The sequence below is a fragment of the Bos grunniens genome, chromosome 4 (assembly GCF_055505025.1).
Source record: "Bos grunniens cultivar Pamir isolate PY7600 chromosome 4, Bosgru_T2T1.0, whole genome shotgun sequence".
NCBI lineage: Eukaryota > Metazoa > Chordata > Mammalia > Artiodactyla > Bovidae > Bos > Bos grunniens.
The window spans coordinates 41,410,763-41,437,540 of NC_141168.1; the positions used below are offsets into that span (position 1 = coordinate 41,410,763).

Genomic DNA, 26,778 nt, shown 5'->3' on the forward strand with positions numbered 1-26,778 from the left:
AATCAGGGAATTCCCACCCACTGCAGGGAGGGCTGCCCCCACGTTGCATTTCAGAAGCTGTCTCAGGTTTTTCCAAACTCATCCAAAGGCAACCCATACTGCATCAGACGTGCTTGGTGCCATAAACTCTCACAACTCAAGAGCGGATTCATCACCAGCATTGCTTAGATCATTTACAGGGAAGGTTTCCAGGAAGTCATCATGTGGTGAGAAGCAGGACTCAACACACACACACACACACACACACACACACACACACACACCTGTGCATTTGTTCCCAAATTCTTGATTGATTTCTTCTCCTGGAGACCCAGGACACAAGTGCTCTTTTGCATTGGACTGGACAGAAAAGTTTCAGATGACTGTTTCCATGGAAAGGTAAAACCCTGCACCCCATCACCAACCAGGAACACTTCCTGTCCCCCTGACCAAATCAGTGGGTGAGGATCTTGTGATACAAGTGCTCACCTCTTTGAAATGAACGTGGATTTCAAGCCGTCCCCTGCAATCCCGTTTTAAAAGAATCACACCTCTCTTCCCCCCAAGACACAGAAGACACAGAGCGAAAGTGAACAGACGGATACTTACAACTCAGTCCCAGGCTCTGGCTAGCTACTTTCTGCAAACTTCTCTTTCTGCTGGGCTTTCTCTAGCAGTGCAGACCTGCTAGGAACATTCTCGGTGTCTCCCTGCCTCCCTGCACCCTGGCCCTCTCCCTCTCCCAGGCAGTGCTTGCTCCCATTAGAGGAATTAAAAGTGGTTGGAGCCATGCTAAATTTAACAAGCTCATTAGTATTCTTTCTGAGTGCTTCCGAGTGAACTCTCTCTATTCAAGGCACTCTCTCCAGCAGAAGGGTCAGGCTGGCTAATCATTAAATCAAACTAATGTCACCCTATCACAATCAGCCCCAGAGAAGGAGGGTTTATTATTTCAGTTTATGCTAAATAAACGGTTTTACAAACGGTCCCCAAGCAAGGTCAACAGCAGCTTCAATTACAAGACAAACTTAACAAGAGTTGCAATAAACCAAGGACCCCGTATTGACTTAAGAACAGGCTCGACGCCACATATGGCCACTAGCGGGGTTGTACAGGAATGCATATTGGAAAATAAAGGAAGAGGGGGCGCTTCTTTCTTTGCCAGAATTTGCCACTGCACAGCGACTGTTCATTCACCTCTCTGCAACCAGCTAGCCGCTCAGCTCAATTCACTCCACACAAAGGCTGGAGCCCAGACCTCAATGGACCGAGTGAAACACGTTCAGAACTAGGCTCTCTATTGTGACTGAATTTCTTAACATCTTTTCAAAAAGCGGAGAATGCCTTGAGGCTAAAGGAAGAAACAGGCTAATGGTGAATTGGGAATTCAGAGCAAATTTCAGAGCCCTTTCCTCCTAGCTTTTGAGGTTGAAAGCAAGCTCTTTCCTTTCAAGTTTCAAAGTCCTTTTTCCTCCCGCAGTGTCACAGAAGGATTTGAAAAGAAGGTAATTGTGCTCGCAGTCTCCCTGATCAGAGCTTACGTCCTATTTCTGGTATTTCGGAATACTTCTTGCAATAATAGTGCATATAGCTCAATCCCTTAACCGGCCTGCACTCTGCAATTGCTCATTAAATGAACAATTGCGGGTATAAAATGCCTTTTATGTTCAAGGTCTGGATATAAGATAAGCATTCTAGGACTCTAAATTTGGTTTACTAAGGAAACTCTCCATCATTAAATTACAAAACTGAAGTCAGAATATCAGGCTTTCCCAGAAAAGTGGCACTCAAATTTCGGTGAGCCCAAAAGGCAGGGCGGCTGGGGGGAGGGGTGGAGGCCACAAAATGTTAAGGAGGAAAAAAAAAGAAGGAGTGGATACTCAGATTTCAAACAGAATAGGATTCAAACAAGAAAATAATATTTCCGTGTTTAATAAGGTCTGAGTTTGTGAAACCTCATCATTTCCAAACTGAATGATATCATCAAGTCATCTACAAATGGATCAAAACACAGGTGTGAGCCTCAATCAACACGCGGAGGGCTATTCCTGACCCCTCACCGGCAAACGTCAATCCCCTTTCTTAAGAAAAGAAATAATCCGTTTCTGCCACAGACCGCTTTATTATTTGTATCTTCTCACTTGCTCCTCACCAGAACCCGAGGTTACAGCCAGACAAGGCATTAGGGCCAGTTTCCTGATCAAAACTATGCAAACATGTCCCTTATACGTGATGTAAGAGGAATCCTAATCACGCCTTCGATAGGCCACCAAGTCCTGTTAACATGAGAAGAGGTCTGCTCCCAGGCAGGTTTGGTGAATGATACCTGTGGCTTGTGTGCAATCTCAGCCTCCACCCCCACAACCATCAGTTAAAGGAAGGGAGGAGAGTAATTACATTTCGATGATCTGACATTTTCAAATCCTTGATACTCTCCAAATAAGTTTTTGTCAACAAACAACCTCTTCTGGGAAAAACCCAGAAGGCCCCAGGGACAAATCCATGATAGGACATCCAACTTCAGGGTCTTAGTACCCTGGAGCATCTTATCCCCACAGGTGTGAGGACAGGCGCATGCCTTACACAGGCTGTGTGTGCGCGCGCACACACACACACACTCACTCGCGCACACACATACTGTCGCACGCTGAGGCTCGACCAATGGCATCTGTGTTACTGCAGGTTTTAGTGTGCTCCCACAAGCCTGGAGCCCCACCTTCCTCTCGTCTACGGAAGAAACAGAACATCATTTTCTGCTTTTCCCCCAGGAAATTGCTTGGCTGTGTTTGGAAAGAGCATTATTTCATGTTTTCTTATTATGCATTGGTTGCATCTTGTCAGCTTTTATTTCTGTGGTTATTTACTTTCTGATGTTCTTTGAATAAAAAAACCAATGGAACCCAATGCCTCACCTCCTTGTTTCAGAATTTTCTCTAAGACTTTGCCCAAAGAGAGATCAGAAACGAAAGAGAAGAGGCTAAGTACATTCACAAGGTTTGTAGAATTATGCCAGAAAGTGGGGGGCGGGGGGCGGAGGTAGTGTCTGTAGTTTTTAGAAGCAGAATCTTGACCCTTTCCATCCTGACTGCAGAGATGCCTAAGCCAGAAGCTGCTCCCTGGAATCTTAGAGTCTGGCTTCCAAAGGGAGGAGCAAACAATGCCTTCTCTAAGAACATTTCCAATGCCCTTGGGGTCAGACATCGCCCTTGTGCGGCTACACATACATCTCCCATTGACAATGACTGATGACAGAGGGAGTGGCCCAGATGGATCCGAGAGCGCTCCCTGCTTTGTCTGCAACCTTTAAACCGACTGCAGGGCCTGCTACTCGAGAGGGCAGCCGGGGGATTTGAAGCTTTGGAGAAATTCAAGTGGCAATCCTTTCTCAAAGATCATGGGCTCAAGCATTAACGGGTAGCTCTCTCTGACTCCTTCCATCAACGAGGAGATCGAAAGGGGAAAGCAGAGAAGTAGAAAACGGCCTCCATCCCAGCAGTAGGAGTACCACAATTTTTTTTTTTTTTAACATTTCTAGAGTTCTTTTTGCCAAAGAACAAAACATAGTCTGGACTGACCCACCAGTATCCCACCAGCCCTTCACCAGAAACTATTTGCTCCCAAGAACAGGACTAAACCCAAGGCAATTTCTGGCCTCACTCCCTACTACTCAGCTTCCAGAGCTTCACAGAGCTTTAAAAGGGGCTCCTGGGATAGAAAGAGTGGAGAGAGAGTAAGACAAGAATTTAGATAAACTGAAGGGCAAACCTGACACTGCCGGGAGTTCCCGGGAGCAGGGAGCTCCCAAGGTCTGGAGCAAGCAGCCTCTTGCCTTTTCAAAAATAAGGGCTCCTTGTCATCTGGAAAATCAGGGGTCAATCACACAAGCTTCATGTCTGAGGCCTCACCAGGCACGCCCTATAGGGTTTACATCCTCTTGCCTCGCCTCTCTCTGAACCCACACCAATCAGAGGTCCACACCCCTGCCCACCTCGGGAAGGATGCTTCTGGGTGTTAACACTATGACTTGGCCCAGCACAAACCCAACCTTACTAACCAGTTTTCAAAGTTTTAGACAAAGCAGTAGCCAAACCCCACCTGTACCTGGGAAGACGAAAAAAACAACAACAACAAACAACAAAACAGGCCCCTGAGGGCCCGGCAGGCCGTCCTGTAAAACGGAGATCTTCCTAATTTTCCATGAGCTCAAGAAGACCTTTCCTAGCTTTAAGAATTCTAAAATGTCATGAAGCTTCTTCTATTAGCCTGCTATTAGTTACTAGTCACTGCTTACACAGAGTGAGTTAATTAGTGACATCAAAGGCAGTACAATAAATTCTCAGGAGGGCCCCATTTTTTTTCCTTCCACTTAATAGCACATTTATGCCTATCTGCGAGTAACAGTCTCAGGAACATTTAGGTATTAGAGAGTTCTTTGAGAACTCGGTTTGAGTCTTTTAAAAGCAAAGAATGAAGAGTCTCTCTTCCTTGCTTTGCACCTACAACCTAAGCAGTTAACCACCCATAGTGACATCCACAACCCACAATCATAAGAGACATCGTGGAATGTCTGCTCACAAGGCTCAAGTGAACTGACAGCTGCTGTGGCTGCATCCTCCAGTGGGACCAAGCCTATTGCCCTGGAGCTCTGCCCTGCCCCCAGTCCTGCCATACTTGGGGGATTTTTGTTCCCCGACCAGGGATCAAACCCACATCTCCTGCAGTGGATGCACAGCGTCCTATCCACTGGACTTCCAGGGAATTCTCGCTCTTCCTTTAAAGGCAAGCAGAGAAAGAAATCTGTGTGTGTGACAGCCTCCACTGGCCGTACTTCTGAATGGTGGCTCCCAGGTTCTCACCCACCCAATCCCCTCCCTAACATCAGAGTTCCACTTCCTAAACTTTCCACCATGTTTTAAATTTGGGGGGTGAACACAAATTTAACTGGCTTCATCTGGTGTGTTGATGTTGCCTGGTTTTGGTTTTTTAGAAAACTGGGAAATAAGAAAGCCTGAGCATATGGTGGTATTGTATTTTTAATAACATTTTAAAGACCATGCTTACTCTATGGCAGGAATCAGATCCTCCTGGAGAGTACACTTAAATATCAAGAGAATATCATTACTGTACAGAAAGGAGCTGGAGGCCTGACCCCCACTGGGACCAGATTAGGGATGGCGCAAGGGTGCTCACCTCTGCTGACTCAGCCTCTGGGCAAGGCCAGGTGCTGCCTGGATCAGATTTCTACCACAGAAGCTCCCTCTAGCCACTGCCCACTTTGACCTCAGCTATGAAACTTGCATTTGAGAAACCCAAATGAAAATAGCACATTTTGACTCTTCACACTTTTAATAGAGCTAAGTCTACTTCTAGTTACTTAGCCACAAAAGTCTGAAATTTTGGGAAACACTTTCCAGGAGTGGTTCAGAAACTATGAGTAAAAGCAGGAATGGTCACAAAGCCTAAACTCCCCCAAAGTCCACGTTGATGGTCACAGACAAGACAGGAGGCTTTGGTACCCTGCTGCTCTCCTCTCCTCCGACCAACTGGACAGGGCAGACACCAATCAGCCAGCCTCTACAGGAGACTGGGAACCAGGACACAACCAGACCTTTTTTCTGTCCTTTTTCTAACTTTCCAGACACAACGCCAGGGGAATGTATTTTTATACTCAAGAAGTCCCAGTAAGTGATTAAGGAAACAAATAAAACACGAAATTCATCTACCTTTCCAAAATACAAGTACTTTTTTTTTTTTGGTCTCATTCATCTGACCAATTCAAATTCATTAACCACATACAGCTAACAGCTGAAATACAGCTAACATCTGCTTACTATGAGATCGAGAGGACTTCGCCTGTCTTGCTTTACTCTTCACTGTACCCTGATTAGACACTGTTTTTCTGCTCATTTGCCAGATGAGGAAACTATGGCAGAGAGAAGGTGGGCTATTTACCCAGGACACACAGCTGCTTGGTGGGCAGAGCCTGGAACCCAGGCAGTCAGTCTTTAAAGCTCCTACTTAAAGATCTGGCTCTTGGACTTCCTTATTCAGTGACAAGAAATATAAAATAAATTTGAATTGTGATCAATGCCCTAAGACCTCCCAAGTGGACTAGCGCTAAAGAACCTACCTGCCAAAGAAGGGGATGTAAGAGACACGGGTTCGATCCCTGGGTCAGGAAGATTCCCTGGAGGAGGGCATGGCGACCCAATCCAGTATACTTGCCTGAAGAATCCCATGGACAGAGGAGCCTGCTGGGCTACAGTCCATGCGGCCGCAGAAGAGTTGGGCATGACTGAAGCGCCTTAGCAGCAGCAGCAGTGCCCTAAAGCATGTGTCTGGGAACTTCCCAACCACCAAACCCTGCTGCAGCATGAAAGCCGCCACAGGCAAGCGGGCATGGCGGTGTCCCCATGCTTCATTTATAAATACAGAAATCTGAATTTATGTAATTTTCACATCACATTTAAAAATGTAAAGAGCTATCCTTTGTTCATGTGCTGCACAAAAACAGGCAGCAGACTAGGTTTGGCTACACACTTCAGACTAGCTATTACCCTAAAGGAACTTACCCACCTTTGCCAATAAATCTTATACCCAAAACAATGAGGGATATTACAGTAAAACTGCAAAAGCAGTAATACTGAGAGTTAGAGGGGGACATGGAGGGCAAGTCACTTTCTCACACTATTAAAATATTTCCATAATCCACTTCCAGGCTGTATCTTAAGGGAAAAAAAAATTAGAAAAGAAGACAATTTGTTTTCAAGGATATTCATCACAGTGTTATTTATAATATGGAAAACTAGGTAACAAAATTAAAGTCCATTATCTTAGGATGGAATATTGTTATTAAATACAGTGAATCAAGGATTTTAATGAATATAGGAAAGAATTTTACTGAGCACTAAGTACTTTTCTAAGGTGTTACATGCCAATCCTATGAGGCAAATACTTCTGTACTTCTCCTTATACAGATACAAAAAGTGAGGTTTATTTATCCAAGAAAACACAGCTAGAAAGAGGCAGAGCCAGCAATGGACATTCAGAGTCCACTCACCCACCAGACTACTGTACTTTCAAGTTCTTTAAGGAGTCAAGTTTTTGGAGGAGGGGAAGGTGGAAAACAAATATATAATTATTTCTATACATTTTTTAAGTTTTAAAAAACGCACCAAGAGAGCATGAAATATTTCTATGCAATGTTTTTCCTTTATGGTTCTGTATTTCTCAAGAATTTTAGAGTGCAGAAATAGCTGCTTTCTTTTACTCTTGGTTTTAATTCTATCCTAAGTATGACCTTTACAATAATTCTCTAGAGAAGTCCAAATTAAGTATACATACATTGAAAAACTATTCCATGAGTTTCTCTCCTATAGTCTTATTTTATCTCCTATAGTCCTGTAGTCTTATTTTAAACTATTTATCCCACCTCTTAAAGCTGTAAGTGCTTGCTAGGCTATTTTTACACATATTAGTGACAGCTTACAATGATACTGGGCTTTATGTAAATTCACTTCCTTCAAGTTACAGGACTATTTTTAATTATTTTGTACTATACACAAGTACCTTCCAACAAGTACATCCCTAACATGCCCTAATGTCCCTTCCTGCCAAACCAGCTTTCGCCAGGTCATCCCCTGAAAGGTACAAAAGAAAAGTGCATTAGAAAAAATAAAAGAATTTTAAAAAGGAAAGTGCATTAGAAATGATCGCTACTGCACGGCTACTCTCACACTCACTGAGCTCGTACGGAAAGCCAGGTCATACGCCAAGTGCAAAGGCATTAATCCCACTGGCTGCTCACAGTCTGCCAGGTGTGCAGTTCTGGCACCCCAGTTATTCAGGTAAATACCCTGAGGCTTAATAAGTCTAAACAACCCACTTCAAGCCATCCTTCAGGTAAGTGGCCACGTCAGCAGGACTTTCTTATCTATCAATATTATAAATGATGATTAACCCCTGCAAAGTGTCTACTACAAAGGCCCTGAGAGCTGAACACTGATCTGCTTGGCATTGCTTTAGAGGTACAGATGAAGATGATCGGTGTTAGAATTATTCTACCCCTTCCTATAAAAGTTATCAGGAAAGGCTACTTTAGTCTGTAATCAAGTGACCCGTTATCCAGTGTCTCCAGATTCTGAAAAGCTATTTATGCAAAGGAATATTTACCACCATCTTTGGGGGGACTGTATTACAGACTTACATGCCAGAAGGCATCTGAGTCTTTGGTTTGTGTTCAAGTTAACAATAGCTCCAACAGTTAAGGCTGCATGTAGTTTATGGAAAGGGGCATACGTCCATAGTTAAAGAAGCATATGGTTAATAGAGAAGAGAGGAAAACTTGCCTTTGGCAGCAGCTTTGCTTGGGTTATTTACCAACAAACCAAAGGTCCTTCATGCAGCCCCAGAGCATACTTCCCCTCCCATAGGCTGGAAAAGAATGCCGAATGAGTCAATAAAACCAGGGTCACACTGAGCAAGAGACCTTCTCCCCAAGAAAGATGATAATCAAATTATAGCAAATTTCAGAAAGTCTTCTCTCTTTTCTTAATCGAGAACAAAACCAGACTCCTTCTTAAAATGCACTATTAGGAACCGTAACTGTTCCTAAAAGTGCCAGATAGATTTTCATCCATGCAATATTAAAACTAACAAGCGTCTTTTCAATTTCTTTTAATGATGAGGTATGCAATAAAAATGTAGCAGTGCTTCGTTTAGGCAAAGGAGCTGGAGCAAAAAGTACCAAAATAAATAAATAATAAACTTACATGGGTCACTTACCAAAAATAAAAGCATTTAATTCAACTTTTTACAGGAGGCACACGCAGCATTCTGAAAGCAAAAAAAATTCTCATAATGCAAACCTCTACTTAAAAATCACTGCCAGGGGCTGGAACCAGGGCAGGGTGTTATTTCTTTTTCAATTTATTTTTTAATGTTTGGATATTAATGACATCAACTGCCATATCGTATATATAATAAGGCAGCTTGGTATAATAAAAGAAGTTAGAAAACCTAAGGACCAGACTTGCCTCCAGTGCTTTATTGGTGTGTGACCCTGAGTAACTTATAAAACATACCAGATTGTCAGTTGCCTCACTTAACAGGCAGACAATAAAACTTGCTCTGCTTACTTGCCAGTTATTTCCTGAGGGTTAAACAAAATATGATAAGGATCTTTATAAATTATGGCATTTATGAATGCCAGGTACCAGCACTAATTTCCTCATTATCTGTTTAATAATTGTGCAAAGCAGGACGGTGGGATGTAAGTGGGTTGGGAGGTAGTGGCTGAGTTTCCAAGGCTGATTCTATTGCTGCATCAGTTGAACTTCAGGCAAAGTCACAGAATTTCTCTGGGCTGCTGCTTCCCCTTATATAAAATAAGCCATCACCAATCTACTCCACCCAACTTCTCACAGATTCCTAGGCGAAAAGATGGGATTATACAGAAAAAACTGTAAGGGAACAAACCGCTATGCACATTCACCAAGAGCCAGGCTAGATGTCTTGGGAGCAAATAATTGCTGCTTCACAACCAGAAAGAGGATCCAAGTTAATGACCTATAATTTAACTGGCCATCTCTTTCACCTACTTTTTAAATGTCTCTTGGATCAGGCCCATAAACAACATTTACAAAGTATGCCTACTTGAAATTTGCGTAGAAAATATCAATCTCTTCTCTACTTGGTTTGCTACAATGACTTGAGATTCTTGAATCTTCCCAAGAAATCCATGTGCTGTTTCTCCATGAGCAATGTTTACTAAAAATGATCAGGCAAATTCTCCTAGGATGACTATTGGCATCTTAAACCCACTTCCTGTTTTCTTTCTGTATGGCCAGTGTACTAAGACTGGATTATACAGTTTTCAAAGGCTGAAAAAAATCAAAAGAAGAGGAATGTTTCATGACACATGAAAAGTATGTAAAGTCCAAATTTCTGTGTCCATGAATAAAGTCTTATGGGAACCCAGCCAGGGTTGTTCATTTTCATATTGTCTATGGCTGCTTTCTCCTTATAAGAGCAGAGTTGGGTATGACAGAGACCAAAGCGCCCTTGCAAATTCTAAAATATTTACTAGCTAGTCCTTTCCAGAAAAAGTGTGCCATCCCCTGATTTAGCCAGCTTGGGGACACCCATCAGTGAACTGATGAAGCACACCTGAGACATACATACCAACAATAAAGCAGCACCATTTAACACACTAGTACTGAGTTTTCCGAATCTTAAGGTGGGTACTAGTATCATCCTTCATTTACAGATGAAGGAAACTTGCTTAGAAAAATGAAGTTCCCCAAAGTCACAAGTCAGTGAGTTGGCAATCAAATGAGTTCCCTATAATTCTAAACCTGACCATTTATACGGTGAGGAAAGGTAGATTTTGGCCTTTCTCATAAGCTTAAAGAGAGAAAACATTTCCTGAATGTTTCCTCTCTCAGTGTTAAATAATGAATTTTAAATATACAATCTGAGATGGGTGTGACTAAAGATCAGTCTCCTTATCCAGCTTGAGGTGTGTCTGCCGTTGTTTGAGTTCTGTTCTTTTCAAAACAATCACAAAACAAATAAGCACATATTGGTCAAACGTGTCACACTCTCCCAACAGTTGAAGATGACAGAGGCCATTTCCCACATCAAGCTACTCAATGTGCTTTTTTAAATACAAGAGAAGGTACCTTCTGCTGAACCAGATATAATCCACAATGATCTGTTTTTGAAGGCAGGACAACCCAGACTGGCATGTATCAATATTTTTGTTAACAAGGGTAGAGGTACAAGCATTCAGTCTTGAGATTTCCTGTTCTCACCACATTAGGAATCTCCTGACCAAAAGGCAAAAGCGGGGACTTCTCTGGTGGCCCAGTGGCTAAGACAACATGCTCCCCCAGTGCAAGAAGTCTAGGTTCGATCCCTGGTCAGGGAACTAGATCCCATATCTAAGAGTTCACATACTACAACTAAAGATCCTGCATGCTGCAACTAAGACCTGGCATAACCAAATAAATAAATAAAAATAAATAGCTTGGCAAGTTTAGCCAGGGTTCCGAGAAAGTGTTTTTGCAACCTGTGTGAAGAATTGCATCCAGGAGGTTTAGGGCTGACCGAGTCAACACAAAGAATGCAAACTGGTCAAGATCAGCCATCACCCACACCGGATGTATATGGATGCACCCACATCTAAGTCTCCATCCGTGGGTCAGGGCTGGTGAAGTGGACCAATGAACAGTTAAGTCAGTGTCGGGGGAGGCTACTGAATAGGAAAGGGAGTTTCTTTAGCTGTTAGATGTGGACACATCCATCAGGCAGACGTTCTTGAAGGAGGTTTGGACAAGATCTGGTTTGAGAAAGTCTTAGCTCAGTCTCCTCTGCACTTCAAACTTTCAAAGATGCTGGTCAAGCTTCCCCAAACCCCTCAGGGATACATTCAACTTAATAGCACAGTATTAATCATGACTCTGAGACTCCAAAACCTTGCACCTTGGGTTTAAAGGCACCTGTGTGGTTTTTGTTTATTTCTTTTTGCACTTTTCTTTCTTTTTTAATTCACATCTTGCTGACACAAGTGGAAATTCCGATTTCTTGGCAGAAAAACCTGACGTTTCCTGCCAAGCCATTCAGATAAAAATTCTTCCATCCTCCTTTCATAGCTGGGTCCAGCTCTACTAAAGCCCTCAAGAACAGTTGGAGGAAACAGCAACCAAGACACATAATCCAGGCATTTTTATTGTGCTTGACAATTTTATTAATTCTATTGGGTCTCTTTAGTCTATTCTATCATTTGTAAGGAAAGGAAAAAAATTCTAGTATGATCCAGCTAGCAAATGTAACATCCCGTCCCTATAAAGTGAACGCATCTCACAGTTCATTCAACAGAATGTTAGCAACCACTGCAACTTCAAGCCAGGGAGAAGCGGCCTCTCCTGGGCTCTCAAGCAGCCAGCCTCACAGAGCAAGGAAAGTCATTTTTATTTGTCTTCCTTCCTATGCATTATTGGCTCTGGACTTCTAGGGAGGCATGGTCCATAAAAGGAAGAAGGAAGCACTTTTTTTTTAACATTTTCAAACTAATCTTCAAAGCTACATCACCAATCTATCCAATAACACCAGTATTCACAAATTTCAGATCTGCCATCCAAACACTGATTCTATGCAATACTGACCTCTTTCTATAAGAGGGGGCCATAGTCTTCCTCGCCAAGGGCTTCATAAATTACTCTGAATAAAACCAAACAGGTATGTATCTCTGTGCACTTGCCTGTCCTCTCATTGTGTTCCTTGTCTCCCCACACTAGAGTGCTCCACCAGCTCAGCCTTCACTGTCACACCCCTCCCAGTGCCAGCAAGGAGTGTGCATCCTCATCACCAGCTTGCCTTTGCCAGGTAACTGCCTCTTTCTGATTCAAATTTTCTCTAACAATATCTTTGTTGGACCCAATACCACCTCCATCCAATACACCATCTCTCTTCTGTATCTGTCATACCACTGAGCAAATTCTAAACTCTCCTGACTCCAGTGCCTCTCCCTCTCTCTTTTTTTTTTTTTTTTTTTGATGTGGACCATTTTTAAAATCTTTAATTTGTTACAGTATTGCTTCTGTTGTGTGTGTGTTCTGGTTTTTTGGCCATGAGGCATATATCTTAGCTCCCAGACCAGGGATCGAACCCACATCCCCTGCACTGGAAGGCGAAGTCTTAACCACTGGACTTCCAGGGAAGTCTCCTCGGTGTCTTTTTCTTGACCTTCTATGGTTTGCATTTGACTCCTGAATTGTCTGTAAGGTTTCCAAGAACTGTCCTTTGGCCAATTTAATAGCTTCCTCTCTGCACGGATGCTTCAACACTATCTTCCACTCACTCTTTCAAGCAAACTTTGTGTACCTGTCTTTTTCTATTCTTTAAGTTTGAATGTGAACCCATTTTCAAAACAGAAACAGATTCACAAACACAGAAAATAAATTTATGGTTACCAAATGGGAAAGGAGAGGAGGATACATTAGGAGCTTGGAATTAACAGATACATAGTACTATAAATAAAACAGATAAAAAAGAAGGACCAGTATGGAGCGTAAGAAATTATATTCAATATCTTACAATAATCTATAATGGAAAAGAATCTGAAAAAATAATTAAAACTTATTAAACATAATAAGGAATACACAGAACAACTGTACAAAAAAGATCTTCATGACCAAGATAATGATGATGGTGTGATCATTCACCTAGAGCCGGGGATCCTGGAATGTGAAGTAAAGCGGGCCTTAGAAAGCATCACTACAAACAAAGCTAGTGGAGATGATGGAATTCCAGTTGAGCTATTTCAAATCCTGAAAGATGATGCTGTGAAAGTGCTGCACTCAATATGCCAGCAAATTTGGAAAACTCAGCAGTGGCCACAGGACTGGAAAAGATCAGTTTTCATTCCAATCCCAAAGAAAGGCAATGTCAAAGAATGCTCAAACTACCGCACAATTTCACTCATCTCACACGCTAGTAAAGTAATGCTCAAAATTCTCCAAGCCAGGCTTCAGCAATATGTGAACTGTGAACTTCCAGATGTTCAAGCTGCTTTTAGAAAAAGCAGAGGAATCAGAGATCAAATTGCCAACATCCACTGGATCATAGGAAAAGCAAGAGAGTTCCAGAAAAACATGTATTTCTGCTTTATTGACTATGCCAAAGCCTTTGACTGTGTGGACCACAATAAACTGTGGAAAATTCTTCAAGAGATGGGAATATCAGACCACCTGACCTGCCTCTTGAGAAACCTGTATTCAGGTCAGGAAGCAACATTTAGAACTGGACATGGAACAACAGACTGGTTCCAAATAGGAAAAGGAGTATGTCAAGGCTGTATATTGTCACCCTACTTATTTAACTTATATGCAGAGTACATCATGAGAAACGCTGGGCTGGAAGCAGCACAAGCTGGAATCAAGATTGCCGGGAGAAATATCAATAACCTCAGATGTGCAGATGACACCACCCTTATGGCAGAAAGTGAAAGGAACTCAAAACCCTCTTGATGAAAGTGAAAGTGGAGAGTGAAAAAGTTGGCTTAAAGCTCAACACTCAGAAAACGAAGATCATAGCATCTGGTCCCATCACTTCATGGGAAATAGATGGGGAAACAGTGGAAACAGTGTCAGACTTTATTTTTCTGGGCTCCAAAATCACTGCAGATAGTGACTGCAGCCATGAAATTAAAAGACGCTTACTCCTTGGAAGGAAAGTCATGACCTACCTAGATAGCATATTCAAAAGCAGAGACATTACTTTGCCAACAAAGGTTCATCTAGTCAAGGCTATGGTTTTTCCTGTGGTCATGTATGGATGTGAGAGTTGGACTGTGAAGAAAGCTGAGTGCTGAAGAATTGATGCTTTTGAACTGTGGTGTTGGAGAAGACTCTTGAGAGTCCCTTGGACTGCCAGGAGATCCAACCAGTCCATTCTAGAGGAGATCAGCCCTGTGATTACTCTGGAAGGAATGATGCTGAAGCTGAAACTCCAGTACTTTGGCCACCTCATGCAAAGAGTCGACTCATTGGAAAAGACCCTGAATCTGGGAGGGATTGGGGGAAGGAGGAGAAGGGGATGACAGAGGATGAGATGGCTGGATGGCATCAGTGACTCGATGGACGTGAGTCTGGGTGAACGCCAGTTGGTGATGGACAGGGAGGCCTGGCGTGCTGGGATTCATGGGGTCACAGGGAGTCGGACACGACTGAGCGACTGAACTGAACTGAACTGAACTGGCGCTTGAAACCAACACAATATTGTAAAATCAACTATACTTCAAATAAATAAATAAATTTGAATGACTCCAAAATGTGAATGTTCCAGAACTTTGTAAATTCATTTAATGGGCCTACCTGGATGAACCTGAAATTCATTGTGAGGTGAAACATCAAAGTACATGTAAAAAGGTAAGTTCTAATTGAAAAGGATAAAGAGAAAATAATCACTAAAAAATCCTATACATACACTAACACTACAAAGTTTTGAAAAGTGGTGTTTTTATATGGTTATACACTTCCGTGTTACAATGCATTTAAGAAATCCAAAAATGGTTTAGATTGTGCAATGAAACTCTACATTCTAGAAGCAGTTTTATTAGTGCAAGAAAGCAATAATGAAATGATGAAGGAATTAAAACTTATTCACAGACTGCAATTTCTTGAAGATATAGTAAATCAGTAGAAAATCTTTGGTTTTAGCACAACCCTACTATAAGAAACCACAGAAACCACCAAAAGTTTTCATAAAATACTTGTTCATCCAGTTTGAACTATCTTGCTATGTGTTCTATTTGAAGGTTTTGTAAGTTAAAATAACTTGCAAAAGCATCAAGAATTTCATGGGGGCTAGGAGGACTTTTATTTAATTACTTTTAAAAATATCCCCTCAGAAATACATATTCCTAAAACACAAATACGGAATCATTTTTCCACATAAACCCTGGAAAATGAGAAAGCAGAGGTCATGAAATAGGTTAATTTCAATGACCAGGTCATGAAGATATAAAATGTTTCCTATATGATGCTATACAATGCTAATAAAATGCTATACAATGTATCATGTCATTAAATCAAAACACACTGCTAGTATATGATGGGGGTGGGGTGGAGTGGAGAGGGGGGCAGGAGGCGGAGGGGATGGTCTCCTTCCCTACTTATGCCAGGCCTAGGCCTAGGCTCATTGAAATCTAGTTACTGGTGATGCCAAGTTTTGAACTTCTTTTGCGTTCTGCCCAGCTGACTGTAGGGAAAAACACCTAAAAGGCTACTTGAAAAGAGAACAAGTAGATTCCGCAAAATTACTGAGCAGCCTAACATTCTGAAAAACTCAATCAAAAAAGGAAAACCCAGTCTTACAAAGAAACTTCAAACCATAGGAGAAAATACAAAGAACTAGGAAATAAACTTTGTGAATCCTAAAATTGCATATGAAAATAAAGTGAAGTCGCTCAGTTGTATCCAACTCCTTGCAACCCCGTGGAGTGTAGCCTACCAGGCTCCTCTGTCCATGGGATTTTCCAGGCAAGAGTACTGGAGTGGGTTGCTATTTCCTTCTTCAGAGGATCTTCCTGACGCAGGGATCGAACCCGGGTCTCCCGCATTGTAGGCAGATGCTTTACCATCTGAGCCACCAGGGAAGTCACCATATTCAATTTTAATTTCAAAAGTGCAAAAGCAAACTTTTCAGGAATTTCTGAAAACTGAAGCAATGTTAAAAGTCCTGGTAATCCTCACTCCAATCCTTAAAAATCTTCTAGAAATACCTGTCGCTTCTCTGCTCACAAACCTTGCAGGAAATTCAAGTTTCTACACAACCAACCCCAAACTTCCTGGGCTCCGAGTGAGAAGAAACCACCTTCAGGCCTCTCCTTGCCCATCCTCTGAGGCTGTTCCACTCTCCACCCAATGTCTATAGGGCATTTCTCACCCTTTTCTATGATAAGCTATTTACTTGCATGTCTCTAGCACTATAAGTTCCTTGAGAGCAGCGGCTGAATCTTGTTAACTGTTCTATCTCTTCAGCCTAGTATACCGCAGGCACTAGAGCATCATTCTAGAGAGGAATAAATAATTGAATAAATGGGGTGGGACTTGCAGGTAGCATCTTATAATGATGTTGTTTCCAGGGCTGGCAGTAGCAGCATCTTTCTGATTAGAATCAAGCCCCAAGGGAAAGGACATTGGGGTGTCCATGTGGGCTCTGACAACAGGATCTCAAGAAACAAGATGCCCAAAGTGAAAACACAGCTCCAAATCAGGGTGGGGTGATAAACGGGCATGAACAACAGAGGGGAGTCACCTATGGCAGCCTTTGGACAGGCATTGGCTCTGATTTTTAAGCCCTCGTTTACTGTCGCTGGCCTTCCCTGGTAGCTCAAATGGTAAAGAATCTGCCTGCAATGCAGGAGACCTGTGTTCATTCCCTGGGTTGGGAAGATCCCCTGGAGAAGGGAACAGCAACCCACCCCAGAATTCTTGCCTGAAAAATCCCATGGACAGAGGAGGCTGGTGGGTTACAGTTCATGGGGTCGGAAAGGGTCAGACACAACTAACTTTCAATTTCACTTTTTTTTTTTAACTGTTGCTAGATTATCAATTAAGAATATTATCTTGCTATTCATCAATTTAAGGATAGTATCCTTGAGTGGCAGATAAAACATTGAGGACACTAAAGCAAGGAGAATGAAAATAAGCAAACAGACAAAGGGCAAGAAAAGCCAGGCATGAACTATCCTATCATAGACTTGGTTGAGATTTTTGACGCATTCAGTCTTCATTTCAAGGGAGTTTCTGTGGAGATGAACATTTAGTCACATAGATAAGAGAGATACAAAGTGATTCATAGTTTATAGAGATACCAATAAAATTGGAGACACCAACAAACATTTGGCCCACCTTGAGACAATGAGTCACCAGGTTAGACAGGTTTTGGAAAGTATTGATGACTGTACATAAAATCGATGCGTTGAAGAATAACAAAAACAAATTAAGAATTTAACCTCTCTCAGGAATTCCTTGGCAGTTCAGTGGTAAGGATGCTGCGCTTCCACTGCTGGGGGCACGGGTTCGATCCCTGGTCAGGGAACTAAGATTCTGCATGCCAAGCGGCATGGCCAAGATGTAAACAAAAATAATAATAAAGAAATTGAACAATGGTTTAAAAAAAATTTAACCTTTCTCCATACATTCAGATAAATAAAAGGAGGGAGAGAGACAGCAAGTGAAGGGTGGTGGAAATAAAGTAACTCTGCCAATTCCTTAAAAGGATAGGCCATTTTTATGTAGCACATGGATTTTTTTTTTTTTTTTTAATTCTCAGCCTTTCATCTTACTCTGGTAGGACTGCATTTGCCACAGGCTGATAAGTGAATATGGCAGAACTTCAAAACTCATGTCAGCCAAAGAATCTAGAGAGAGAGAAAAAAAAAAAAATCAGACATAGAGCTGGTAAAAGGCGGCTATAAATTTTTTTAATGCCTTTTATTTAATTCTACCAGAAGATCACACAGCAGTGTGATCTTGATTTGGGACACCTCAACCTCAACTCATGCATGCACATGGCCTTGCCCCAAAGATGTGGTTTTCATTAAACTAGTAAACCAAGAAAGGTTGCTTGTAAGACCAATACATTAAAAAACTCTTTCCTCTTCAGACAATTTGAACCTTCCATTTACTAGAATGAGTCAAGAACTGATGAAGAAGAAAATAACAGGATGGAAAATGTAACGCTTCACAGAGAGATGAGAGCCCAGGCTGAAGCCAACAGTCATTATCCACAATTTACATCAGTATCTTGTTAACAGAACTTCATCACTCGCATCCTTACTAAAAGGGTGACTACAAGAAAAGACAAAACAGAAAAACATTCATTTCAAGTCCGTGCTGTTCTGTACTTGGCCTAAGAGAGGTAGGTGGAGAAGACAAAAGAAGGATGTAGACACATGAAAGTTTGTTAAAATGCCAGCTGTACTCCCGACATCAAGTGTGCTGAAACACAGGTACTAGAAAATACACAGAAGCACCATTTGTAACCAAACATTCAAAACTGCCAGTGCCCATCAGCGGTAGGAAGGATTCATAAACTGTGGCACATTCACCACAAAACAAGGTGAATGAACTACACGACATGTGAATGAATCCTGTAAATACAATATAGAGCAAGAAAGGAGAAGCCAAGTAATAAATCTGTAAAGTACAAAAACAGCTACAACTAGTCCATGCTGATAAGTCAGATATGCAGGCTCTAAGATGCTGGTGACCATCTGTTTCAAGGGCTTGGTGCCGGTTTCACACATACGTTTGGTTTGTGAAAATCACTGAACTGTATAATTTATGATATGAGCACTTTTCTACATGCATATTTCTTTTAGGAAAATGTGTTTAAGCATCAGTTCTAAAAACTTCCAGACAGTTCCTAAATGTTCTCTTCTTCAGGTTTGTCTCTTGCACGCCCATTCACAAGTGCTCTTACCTTTCTTAAATATGAAACTTGCAGCTGTGTATTTTATGTAACCTAATGCAAATGTATTCAAATGTCTGCCAGATATTAAAAAACATTACTCGAGAACAGTATGGAGGTTCTTTAAAAAACTAAAAACAGAGTTACCATATGATTCTGCAATCCCATTCCTGGGCATATATCCAGAGAAAACCATAATTCAAAGATACAGGCACCCCAGTGTTCTCTGTAGCACCATTTACAATAGCCAAGACATGGAAGCAACCTAAATGTCCATCAACAGTGGAATAGGTAAAGAAGATGATATAGATACATAGACAAATGGAATACTACTCAGCCATAAAAATGAAATAATGTCATTTGCAAAGTGGATGGACCTAGAGATTATCATATTAAATTATTCAGAGGAAGACAAATATCATATGATACTACATATGGAATCTAAAAAAATGATACAAACGAACTTATTTACAAAACAGAAATAGACTCACAAACAGAAATCAAACTTACAGCTACAAAAGGGGATAGCAGAGTGGGGGAAATAAATTAGGAGTCAGGGAATTAACTTATACACACTACTATATATAAACTAGGCAAACAAGATCCTACCATACAGCATAGGGAATTATACTCAGTATCTTAGAATGACCTATAATGGAAAAGAATCTGAAAAAATATGTGTGTGTCTGTGTGTGTGTGTATAATTGAACCACCTTGCTGTACACTTGAAACACACTATGGTAAATTAACCAAATTTCAATTTAAAAAATTTTAATGTTACTCTATAACAAAAAGAACTCCCAAAATTTAGGGGAGGTGAGTGTGGAACTGACATGCAGAGCCAATTCACTGAAGAAGAGATTTAAGTGTGCAATTAGAAAATGAAAACTAGTTTTTTATTTCATTATATAATGAAAAAAGTAAAAATTGAAATATAGTAGTGCTTTGTAGTTTTCCCTTGACATCAAATCAGGAAGTGTTCGTAAAGGCTGAGTAAAACATTATTATCGGTGTGTAAAAGTAGTACATGTTGCATACCCACATCTCTACATCAGTGTGGTGCCCTGTGACACATCTTAAATATATATACCACTTTACCAAATCCTGCTCTTGCTGGATGTGTACCCAAAGGAGTAATTTAGGTTCCAGGCAAAGACTTAGTTAGCTACAAAGATGTTCACTGAAACATGATTTATAAGACAAGGGGCTTCCCTGGTGGCTCAGAAAGTAAAGAATCTGTCTATAATGCAGGAGACCTGGGTTCGACCCTTGGGTCAGGAAAATCCCATGGAGAAGGGAATGTTTACCCACTCCAGTATTCTTGCCTGAAGAATTCCATGGACAGTGGAGACTGGTGAGCTACAGTTCATGGGGTCACAAATAGTCGGACATGGCTAAGCCACTTTCACTTTTCAAAGCTGCATACTTTACAATGTAAAGTTCACTTTACAATGACCACAGTAAGAGATTAAAAATATCCACAAAGCAAAGAGAAAAAGAGCTGGGAGCAGAAAGGGCAGAAGTGTATAAAAGAGTATTAGCAGCGGTGGTTATTGTCAAAAAGTCAATGATGAGAGTTTTTAAATTCTCTATTTCCTAATTCTTTTCTAAAATTAAAAAAAAAAAAAAAAGCTTTATGGCTGAGTAATACTCCACTGTATGTATGTGCCACATCTCCTTTATCCATTCCACAGAAGGTGTGGAGATGAATTGGGAGACTGGGATTGACATATATACACTATTGATATTATGCATAAAATAGATAATTAATGAGCATCTACTGTATAGCTCAGGGGACTCACCTCAAGGCTCTGTGGTGACCTAAATGGGAAGGAAATCCAAAAAATGGAATATATGTATACTATGGCTGATTCACTTTGCTGTACAGCAGAAAGTAACACAACATTGTAAAGCAACTATTTCCAATAAAAATTTTTCTTAATGTTTTAAAAGAATGTTTAATTTAGAAATAAATGTGTCTTTGCAGAGCTGTTTCAAGCTTAAATATTATAGTCCCAGTGCAATTTCTTAGATATAGTTCTTATGTACAGGGCTTATTGGCCCTTTAAGAAAGCCCTTGGTTTTTCTGAAATACAAGTTAACAGTAAAGAAAAGAAATGCCAGAACTCTCCCTGCAATTGCCACCATCAAGTATTTGCTTGGGCATTTCTCTTCTTTCCTAAATCCCCCTTGGGGGTGGGAAGGAGGTATTAGACGTTCTGTGAGTTCATGCCCAGTTTAACCCTCACTCCCCAGACAAAATATAACCTGTGAGGATTCATTTGTTTCTCTTCCCTGCAGCAACGACCCAGTTGACTCAGCACACAGCTATTTATTAATCATACTATGTGCAATGGCACAGTTCTATAAAAGCCACAGCGTCTTCCCTTGCCAACTCACACCATTTCCCAGCTCTCCTGACCCTGAGTAGCTCTGGGCATTGTATTAACAGTTCGCTCTGCCCTGCTTTTCACCTTTGCTCCTATTAAGTGCCAGACTGCACTGACTGCAAAATTTTCAAAGATGGTTCAGAAGTCTGGGTGAGATGCGATTTCATGGACTTTTCTATGGTAGAAATAATTGTGCTATGGGTGTCACTAAGGGGCGCATTTTTGTCTTCAGTAAGGGGCAGAACCTCCCTCCTAAGTGAAACTTCAAGACATTGAAAATCCTTTCCTATAAGGAGAACTGAGAAGGAGAGTGAGTCCAAGTATTTAAGGAATAAAATAGGAGAATTTCTAACTCCTCCGTCACCATGTTGAAGCCCTGTGATAAACACATGTGTGTAGAAAAAAAGACTAGAAGAAATACACTAAAATGTTCGTTTTTCCCACACGTGAGTCATGGTAAGGATGAATTTTGTTTTCTTTAGCTATGTTTTCAATATTTTCTGCATTAAGTACTGATTTGTTGTTAGAAAGCTATAATTATGTGCCACAGGACACAAAGGACTTCCCAGGTGGCACGAGTGGTAAAGAACCGGCATGCCAGTGCAGGAGAACTAAGAGACGTAGGTTCGATCCCTGGATTGGGAAGATACACTGGAGGAGGGCATGGCAACCCACTCCAGTCTTCTTGCCTGGAGAATCCCATGGAGGGCCACAGTCCATGGGGTCACAAAGAGTCAGACAAGACAGAGCGATTTAGCCCACTTAGGACACAAAAAGTTTAATGAGATAAAGAGCAGAGAAGTGAGGATCAAGGGCCCTGGAATTCGGGACTTATCACAAACACACAAGTTTTACACAGTTTCCAAAGCTTTCTTCCAAAGGCATTCCTTCTAAGAGTATGCAGAAAACATGTGCCATTTATTATCCATGTTGACAGTGAAGATACAGGGGAGAATAAAGAAAGGACCAAAGACTGGGACATGATCTGGTTTCATCGTTCCTACCAAAAATTCTCTCTTACATTTTAATGATGCTTTTCTGGCAGGGAGGGTAGGTGAGGAGGATGCATTTTCCACCCATAAAAGTTGAACAGACTGTGCCCTCACACTGACTCTAAGAATAAAACCATGTGACCTGCTCCAAATATGGAGGGGAGTGTGTTTCTGCAGGATTCACACACACTGCTTCAGTTCAAAGATCTCACTTCAGTCAGCTCCCCGGCCTGCCTTCCCATAGCCTGTGGGAGAGGAGAGGGAGAAGAATCATGGCAGTCACCATGGCGTGTCCCCAGAGTTGGAGAGTTTGGGAGGCTGGAATTTCTACCAACCAGCAGAATTAGATGGTAAAATGAAAAAGTATTAAACATTTAATAGGATGAAGGGAGGAAATGGTCTCAAAATCATCACACATCCAGGTAAATGTATGAGTTGTACCCATTCTTGATGTCCCTTCCTTGGTCACAGCCTTAAAGGCTCTGTGTCTAAGCAGTGTATGCAGTGGAGACGAACAGCACTGAGATATCCCAGCTCTCCCAGTCCATCCTCTGACCTGGGCTTCCCACAAGCTGCCCAGGAAGAACGGAAGACCCTCCAGTGGCAGACCTGAGATTTTCTCTGGAGTAAAGCCAACACGAACCATCATTTACTGTTAATGTCTTATATTTTTATTTTGCATGTTGCAGCTGGTAGATGTCCCAAAGAGGCTTATGAAATGTCAGCCTCATCTGGAGAAAATGGAGCCCTTCGTGAGCACCAGGCTAGGTTCTGGAGCTGCCCTGGACAGACATACGGGCAAGAACGATTTTAAAGAAATCATTTGAAAAGCCTGAGATATACTGAGAGCTTTTCTCTCTCTTTCCTTCCATCACATCCTAAGCAACTTGAAGTTACTTCCTTTTTTTTTTTAATATTTTTTATTTATTTTTAATATTTATTTATTTTGACTGTGCCGGGTCTTAGTTGCAGCTTGTGGGATGGAACCTGAGTCCCCCACACTGGGAGCACAGTTCCACCCACTGGACCACCAGGGAAGTCCCAAAGTTACTTACTTCTAAGGCTCAGGTCTGGCTCTCATTTCTGAAAAGGGATGTCTAAAACTGCACTCGTACTTAGTCTCTGCAATCAATCTAGAGTAATGAATGAATGAGCATCCTGCACGGAGCTGGGTAATGAATTTGCAGTCTGTTTGCTTTTGCAGAAAGCTGCCCATTTATTCTGATTTAGAAGCAAATAAACATTCTCATAGTCTCCCACCTTTTTCCCCCCCTGTATTTTCCAGTTCTCCTTCCCTTTCCTCGCTTGCATCCCCAAAAGGGCCTGCCAAAAGACTGGCTTCTCTTATGATCAAAAAGGATTTTCTGAGTCAACGATTCCCCAAAAGCAGGAAAACCTTCGGGAATTCTTTAGGAACATCAATAAAAATACAGCCAATGACCCTTAGGAAGGCTCAGTGTTTCCTCCAGTGTGGAAGTGACCCAGGGGAGACAAGGGAGAAAAGTGAGGGTTGTGAGAGCCTAAGGACTAAAGAAGAACATGTTCATTTCGTTTTGGTTCTTATAACATTATATTCAGGGTCATTATATCCTGGATATAGGGCTTCTCAGATGGTTCAGTGGAAAAGAATCCACGTGCCAATGCAGGAGCTGCAGAAAACGTCAGTTCGATCCCTGCAGGAAGATCCCCTGGAGGAGGAAATGGCAACCCACTCCAGTATTCTTGCCTGGCAAATCCCATGGACACAGGAGCCTGGTGGGCTACAGTCCATGGGAATTGCAAAGAGTCGGACACAAATGAGTGACTGAGCACACACACGTACTGGACATACACTTGACCACTGCCTCATGGCTTCTATTTCTAAGACATACTGAAGGATTATAGAAATCTTGGCCCACTAAGTTAATTCTGCAAAAACATTCTAATTTTGCATTTCTTCTTAGGGACAAAAAAGGCAATGTAAAGTATTGCCTTATTGTATAGAACTGAAAAAATAAAATCAAATGTAGAATAGTTTCTTACATTCTATGGGATAAAAGGCTTGTAAATATGCACAAGGAATTAGTAGGATATAATATAAAATATAAGTCTTCTAATTGTTCAAAAACTTCACATAGTAATTTTATCAAATTTAAAATGAATGAAGGGTGTGCATCACCTGTTACTATCTGGGCAACTAGTTTTCCTTTTCCATCTGATTTAGTACACCTAAATCACATAACCTCCCCCACTCCCAATAATACACATGGATATTTCTTTGGATGACTCTTCTCCGTGAGAAATGGAGAACTAACCCTCAAATTCTGATTTTCTGGCTCTCATTTACTTGGTACTCCAGTTCAAAATGGGCTTCCCTAGTAGCTCAGTTGGTAAAGAATACACCCGGAATGCAAGAAACCCTGGTTTGATTCCTGAGTTGGAAAGATGCCCTGGAGAAGGGATAGGCTACCCATTCCAGTATTCTTGTGCTTTCCTGGTGACTCAGATGATAAAGAATCCGCCTGCAATGCGGGAGACCTGGAGTCGATCCCTGGGTTGGGAAGATCCCCTGGAGGAGGGCATGGCAGCCCACTCCAGTATTCTTGCTGGAAAATCCCATGGACAGAGGAGCCTGGTGGGCTATAGTCCATGGGGACGCAGAGAGTTGGACAAAACTGAGCGAGACTAAGCACAGCACAGCCCTGGCTCAAAACTGGGTCTAGCGATGTCAGCATTGTGTGTCAAAACTTCTTTCAACTGAATTCACCATCCAGCCAACCCCAGGGACTTGGCCAGCTTCACTCTCAATGCCTATTTACTCACTTCCTCCCCTTGAAACGTTAAAAGCGTCCTGTCGTTAACCAGCTGGTTAGAGCTGAGCAAATCCTCATAAATCAGCCCTTTGCCGGGGCAGACGACCTGGGAGTTCATGGTGGCTCTTCGCTGACACAGAGAACAACTAAAGCACAATTCAGTTCACAAAGGAACCTTTGCATGTTTGCAGCCCTCCTCTTTCATCTGTAGGTTCAGAGTGCGTTTTTGATGAACTCTGCTCATCAGCCACCCCCCAGGGCCGCACAGAGGGTGAGAGCGCAGGCCTGGAGTCTGGCTGCCAGGGTTCAAGGCCCAGGCGTCACTACCCTCGGTGCACGAGTGATCTCCCCAGCGCCGTTTCCTCATCTGCAAAGTGTGATGATGGCAGTGGGCTTGCCGTGAATGAAGGAACGCCTGTGAGAAGTGATCTCCGGATGTCAGCTCTCTGCCCAACCTCTCCCCCCAGGCTGACAGACTCTGCAGACACCTCAGAGAGCTGTCCTGCCTAATACATGTAAGGAAGCCTGCTGCCTGAGAGTCACACCTTATGCAAACTTTCAAGTCCATGAAGATCTAAGCAAGACCTTGAGAAACTAGCTGATCAAAACCTATTACTCAGCCATAAAATTGAGGAAAATAATGCCACTTGCAGCAACAAGGATGGACCCAGAGATTATTATACTGAGTGAAGTCAGACAGAGAAAAGATGAATATCATATGGCATGGCTTGTATGTGCAATCTAAAAAAAATGATACAAATTAACTCATATACAAAAGAGAAATAGACCCATAGACATAAAAAACAAAACTTTGGTTACCAAGGAGGAAAGCAGGGAGAGAGATAAATTAGGAGGATGGGATTAACATATACACACTACTATATATAAAATAACCAACACGAATGTACTGTACAGCACAGGGAACTATACTCATTATTTTGTAATAAAGTATAATGGAAAAGCATCTAAAAAAGAATATGGATATATATAGATAGATAAATAACTGAATCACTTTGCTGTGATAATGCAACATTGTAAATCAGCTATACTTCAATGAAAATAAAAACACACCTCATATGTGATGTTCCACCCACCTGTGTGTCTGTAACCAAGGGAGCATTTGTGTGTGTGTGTGATACATGTTTTTTACTGCTGCCATGAGCCAGTGATGTTGGCAGAAAGAAGTTCTCTGGACCAGTTACTCAGAAATGCTCACTTGCCATATCTCAGTCCAGCTCTCTGAGCTGAGGAAACAAACTTCACCCTTTTGGGCCTCAGTCTCTTCATAAATGAAGTGACAGCAGCCTCCCTCATACAACGTGTGGGCAGGGAGTGAGTTGAGTTCTACCAACTGATACAGAAAAGCATATACTCTGCAAGAGTAAGTGGATTCCAATTCGCACACTAAGATGACTAATAATGTAAACAGCAATATCATAAGCTATTGAATGTCGAGCTGTGCAAACCCTTCAGATCTCTGATTCCCTTAAATCCTCACCACAATCTTATCATTCCCATTTCCCAGTGAGAAAACCAAAGCTGAGAGAGGGAAAAAAAAAGTTCCCCAAAGTCACACAGCAATCAAATGAAGCGTGGGTCTGTGGAATCTCAGCACACACTCTGGACAGTACAAGCCCCAGAACC

The 26,778-nt window shown here is 41.8% G+C and overlaps 1 protein-coding gene across 7 annotated transcripts in view; it reads right to left on the reverse strand.

Moving 5' to 3' along the window:
* The window catches only part of GLI3 (GLI family zinc finger 3), a 318,882-nt gene that overhangs the window by 219,936 nt on the left and 72,168 nt on the right, over nt 1-26,778 (reverse strand). For 4 of the 7 annotated variants that reach the window (XM_086396029.1, XM_086396027.1, XM_086396028.1 and 1 more), the window contains exon 3: nt 17,834-17,908. The exons of 2 other annotated variants lie outside the window; for them this stretch is intronic. In XM_086396029.1, coding sequence (XP_086252155.1) covers nt 17,834-17,908 — 75 coding nt within the window. Of the gene's footprint in view, nt 1-588; nt 659-17,833; nt 17,909-26,778 lie in introns of those variants that run through there. One more of the 7 variants, XM_086396034.1, reaches the window with a different exon arrangement.